At 34.8% G+C, this 5,668-nt stretch overlaps 1 protein-coding gene and 1 pseudogene across 1 annotated transcript; both read right to left on the bottom strand.

The window, feature by feature from the left end:
* Positions 1-758: 758 nt before the first annotated feature.
* Positions 759-1,322, bottom strand: LOC149226258 (protein S40-6-like). Its single transcript, XM_089380152.1, has one exon. It carries the CDS (start codon positions 1,320-1,322, stop codon positions 759-761), a length of 564 nt encoding a protein of 187 aa, XP_089236278.1.
* A 2,199-nt stretch (positions 1,323-3,521) lies between these two features.
* Positions 3,522-4,083, bottom strand: LOC149226257 (uncharacterized; annotated as a pseudogene).
* Between the last annotated feature and the right edge of the window lie 1,585 nt (positions 4,084-5,668).

Here is a 5,668-nt window from a genome sequence, read left to right as displayed (position 1 = left end):
GCAACATTAACAAGTTTTATATTAAAAATAAATACTGCATTACATATGAAGGCGTAAAACATAAATTAACATTCTGAATGAAATTTCTTTTACAATGATTTACATAATCATATACGTCGTAAATGTGAGATTAAAATATTATTTTTGCAACTGAAGTCACCATTTGTATTTACGCATGTGTAGTAATTGTTTAATTTATTTTTAACAGACTAGTCTAATTACGTGTACCTCATGTTTTGGAAAAATCTAGTTGAAATATTTGGAGGTACAGGTTACCGTTATAAAATCATGAAATTTTTGGTATTTTAAGGGTTTTTTTTTTCGAGAGTGCTAAATCAATTTCTGTCTTCAAAATTTTTATTGAAAAACTTCTGAATCAAAAAGTTTTTTATTTATTTTGCAAAAATTTCTCGCATCGCTACACATCTGTGGCATCGTACACAACCCCCATACAACTCAATTTGTAGTAGTCCTAAAAAAATGTCACGTGTTTTCCTCGTAATGTAGAAATTAGATTTTCCGCACTGCTCCAACCTTTCCTTTTATGTGATCGGTTTTTTGCTTTAAAATATTGGCAAAAACCTACACTTTTCAGTTTATCAGAAAAGCAAACACTAGGCATCAGTCAAATCATCCGAAAGAACAGTTCTAACTCTATTACAGTTTCACTTCCTACAGATTTTCCACAACAGCTCAACTTCCACAACAGCAAGAAAGAAAATACATATTTTCCAATGTCCGTTAAAAAGGGAGACTTTTCAACCATTAAAACCTGTCATCGTCCAGATCGCATCTCTGCATTTAAGAGTCTTCCCAAAGCCTTCAATTTCTGACAACGGAATTATTTCGTTCCGACGGAGCTGCATGGCAATGAGCTCATGGGGTGGAATCATATTCCCATCAAAATCTCCATTCTCATCATCGTTACTGTTACCATTATCACATATTATTCCGTGCGTTTTCTTCCAGAGATTATCAATGTCCTTCCTCTCTTCCCATATCATCTCACACAAGTCAGGGATATCCACAGGAGCAGAAGAACAATGCTTTCTCCTCTTATTATTCCCTCCATGAGATTTGGAAGTCTGCTTTATCCCTTCCTTTACCACTATATTCTCATCCAAACCGTTACACCCATCCACCTGAAAGTCCTCCGGCTTCGTCTCTGCATCAAGAGCAGCGCCCCATATATCTTCCTCGTTAAATTCTTCCATCGTCTCCGAGCTCTCAATGTTTTTTGATTGTTCGAAGCCAAAGAACTTGTATATATCATAGGTGTCCATAGTTTTGGGTCTCCTCCGCATAGAATTACTGCCATCCATGGCCAGCAAAGTGCCCTATGCAATGTTTTCCTCAAAATACCAAGGATCCTGCTTACAAATTTCCTTGTGCTTACAATGTTCTAAGCTCTTTGGTTTCTTCTCAAAATATTACCAGCACTGCAATAAGGAACTCTTTTTCTTCATTCTACGAAGTCCGCAGAAGTCATAATCTATAACTCAGAAGGTAAGAAATCCAGGTAACGAAATAGTGAGAGTGGATTTGATGAGGTCTGAGCTCAATTTTCTGCAGAACGGTCAGACAGGGAATGCTTCTCCCGGAACCCAAAAGTATGGTTTAATACTTGAGAATCCTTGGAGTTAAAACGGAATTGAATGTGACTATTACAATTGGTTTGGATGCGTATGCGTGGGGCATGTGTGTTCCCCTCCACCCTTCACGGCCCGATGCTTCCCGGCTTCCCCCTTCATGTCCCTCTCAACCACCTAAACTCCCACCCCATGTGAACAAGTCCGACAAATCATACTCTTTAACAATGATACGGAAGTTATATATAAATATATATATATATATATATAAAGGCTGAAGTTATTGATTTATCCGTAAGATGTTGCTTTTTCTTATACATCACTTGCTGCATCTCTTTCTCTTTATGGGATTATGTTATCTGAGATGTTCATGTCACATACGCGTTCAATTGACAAGATCTATGGTATTGAGATTTGAGAGAGTGAGTGAGCAATGGTAATGAGTAATAGGATGTAATTTCTTGTTGCTTCGGTTTTTGAATGTAATTTTTGTATAAAGTTTCGAAACGTTCAACCATTTAAACTTGCAAGTTGATATTGGTTTATAATAGTTTTAAATTAAAATGAATAAAAAATAGATAAAGGTGTTCACGATTTGAGGGAGGGAATGTGTAATAGAAATATTAGTAAAATAGAAAGAGAGAAAAATTACACACAACACAAATTATTCTCATATTTTAACTGATCACAAGGTTTATATATATAGGATATAAATTACTAATTTCAACAAATCTAGATCCTATGAAAATGGATTTATGATTGGGACATGACACAACAACAACTCATAAACATGAGAAACAATTACATCTAGAATAACACCTCGGAATACTCACTCACAACTTGTAATACACATGGAACAGATGACATGGAAGCATTACTTCGAACACCCACTCTTAATGCTTACATGCAAACCATTGAAATAACATATTACAACAACAAGGATAATATATGTGTGACTGATCTTCATCAACACTCACATCCACTGTAGAACCTCACTCTAGAATCTCGCAAACACCACTCATTCACCACCACATCTTCGAGCTATCACTTGACCTCCATTTAAAATGTGACTGCCTCTAACCACGGTTGATGAACTTTTCAAGATCAACAATATTGACAACCCGACTGCCGGGGCTTCAGCGATAAGAGTGATCAAGTAATGAACCATCTTATGGAGCAACCACCATCTGTCATATATTTTTCTTTCGGTTGTCTGACAGTCACTAGGATTGGGTATGGACAATGAATGTGTTCAAAAGTTGATCAAACAGCTTGACGTTACTAACACATAAGAATTGATGTTTGAAGAATCACCAACCCTTTTTAAACAATATAATATAAATTTTACATATATAACCACTCAAAACAATATACTACACCTTACCCTACAAAATTAAAAACAAACACGCAATCAATCCTATATTCATATCACCACTAATATCTCGGCCTCCAATAGAAGTTTGCAATAGCACTTGAAATATAGATCTCTGCCTCCAATCAATTATATTTTAACACTTGAAATAGATTTTGGAAGTTCTAGTCCAATCTAATACTTAAATCTCAGCAAATCTATCTAATTGACAAAGTTGAATTTGGCCCCCTTCACTGACAGAGACAATTTCTACACATAAGAAAACACTGAGTCCCTAAGAATGAAACTTGTCCTCTGCTCATGTTAGATTTCCAAGAAATGCCAAGGACAATAAACTTTTGATATGAATTTATTTGCGTAGAAATATAGTTGATTTCTATGGAGAAAGCAACCCTCTTATGACAAAAGTTTGGCCCTTTCACTAATCTTTCTTGACTAAATATATAACAAATCCACCATCTCTCCGCAAACAATTAGAACCCAACATCATCTCTACTGAAGGTAATTAAATCCTAATAAAAATGATTTGCGTAAATGTATAATAATGTTATGCCCAGAAGCTAGTAGCAGATGGGGAGGAAGCCAACGACATTTTCAAGTCTCCAATAACCAATTGTTGTAGGAGCAACAACAAATGACTAAGCAATTATGCTTGATTTGGATGCAGATATAGCTTCACTTATCATTCGACGATCTACGCTTTTGTGAGCCCAACACAAGCGGGGCAAGTATATACATTCCCCTGCAGGAAGATTGAAGTAGAACTCCAGGATGTTAGGGCACTTGTTGTAGCAATTTTGAAAGCATAATTTTTTAGTAACTACTCGAGCATTTGTAGACATCCCCATTTCCAATCTGTCTATCCACATGCATTCCTACATTCTTCTATTTATATTGACTCTTTAATCTTCTCCACAATAATGTGATAGGACTGGAATTCATACTGCATACTACCATCTCAATAGATGGACTTCTCAAGTACACAATGTGTTTGAGAAGGCGACACAAAAATGCGCAAATCTTCAAGGGTAGCTTCTCACATATTGTCACACCTAAAGCACCTTGCAGATATATGACTGAAATTAGGGCGGAGACTATCAAAAGAAGCCTCATAAAATCCATTTCTTTGTTTTTCTAAATCTGGGTCACAACTATGTTATTTTGTAATTGAATGAAAATGCCACTGTCACGCCACAACGATCAATTTGCCAAAGGGACTCCAATCTACACAAGAAAAACAAATCTACACACTAATTCTATGGATCAACCCTCATATCTTTCTATTTTCTTGAGTCTCCTCGTGAGAATGTGAGGCTAGATGAGCTTTGATACCTTATTAGAAAAATAAAAAGAGAGAGAAAAATTACACACCACACAAATCACTTTCATGTTTTTATTGATCACAAAGTTTATATATATATATGATACAAATTATTCACTTCGCAAATTTAGATCTTAAGAAAGTGGATGTATGACTCGTACATGACACAACAACAACTTATACACATGATAAACAACCACATCTAGTATAACACTTCATAATATTCACTAACATCTTGTAATATAAATTAAGAAAATGGATGTATGACTGGCACATGACACAACAACAACTTATACACATGATAAACAACCACATCTAGTATAACACTTCAGAATATTCACTAACATCTTGTAATATAAATAAAGTACATAACATAAAAGCATTACTTCCAACAAAAAAATACACTAATTTTTGTTATTTTATTTTTTTATTAAATTTTGAAATGAACTATTTCGATATGACATTCTACATGTATATAATATTCGGTAAGTAAAAATGAATAAGAATAAATAAATATGTGATGTCTTAGACTCTCGCGGACCATTTCAATATGGGAAAATTCAGAGACGTATTTTCATAGTATTTATTTATTATCGTTCTTTCTCAATTGCAAATGGCACGAGTTGTGTAGAAAACGAACTCATCGATAAATCGATATGTATATCAAATTAAGTTTGTAGGTGCAGATTGACTGGCTGAATGTGGTAGTTTAGTCTATACAAATTATATGGGCAAATTGGATCAACTTGTTCCACCTCTATCTCGATTAAAAAAAATAAAAAATATGAAAATTTGATGCGTATCATAAGAAACGCTTCACCACTAATCTATTTTTCTTTAGACTAAACTCTCTTTTTAATTTTTTCGAAAAATGATTCAAAGCGTGGATAGCCCATTTCACTATTATATACTATATTATAGATATAGGTTAGGCACATGCAACATAGACTCCAGATATCTCAAACGTCATGAAATATTCTTCTTGAATCGTCACATCGATTGAAAGATTCCACTCGTTTAATGTAGATTGACGTTTGTAAATTAATTGCCATGCGCAAGGCCAACTAGGGTTTCCATAAAGCCGTGTGGGGGCAATGAAGCGCCGTAAGAACCAGTGACAAGTGCCCAGGGAGAGGGACTTGGTGTTGTTTTAGAAAAAATTAGTTTAAAAACTCCGGATCAGTACCCACTTAGATCTATAGGATAGCCGCATTCCCAAACCATAAAAGTCTTAATCACGGTAAGTCAACCTATAGAAGTCGTGTTTTTATTTCACATTGGAATTTGGAAGATCACAAGGTTTTCAAATAACTATGTGACAGAAAGTCTAAAGATGGACGTTTTCTATTATATAATTGTTGTTTATTAGTCTATTAGGTGAGTTGT

Source organism: Pinus tabuliformis, chromosome J (genome assembly GCF_031772625.1).
Source record: "Pinus tabuliformis cultivar Carrire ecotype Pingquan chromosome J, CPIR1, whole genome shotgun sequence".
Classification (NCBI taxonomy): Eukaryota; Viridiplantae; Streptophyta; class Pinopsida; order Pinales; family Pinaceae; genus Pinus; species Pinus tabuliformis.
The sequence above is the reverse complement of the archived record's forward strand: the minus strand, read 5'-3'. Positions and strand labels throughout refer to the sequence as shown.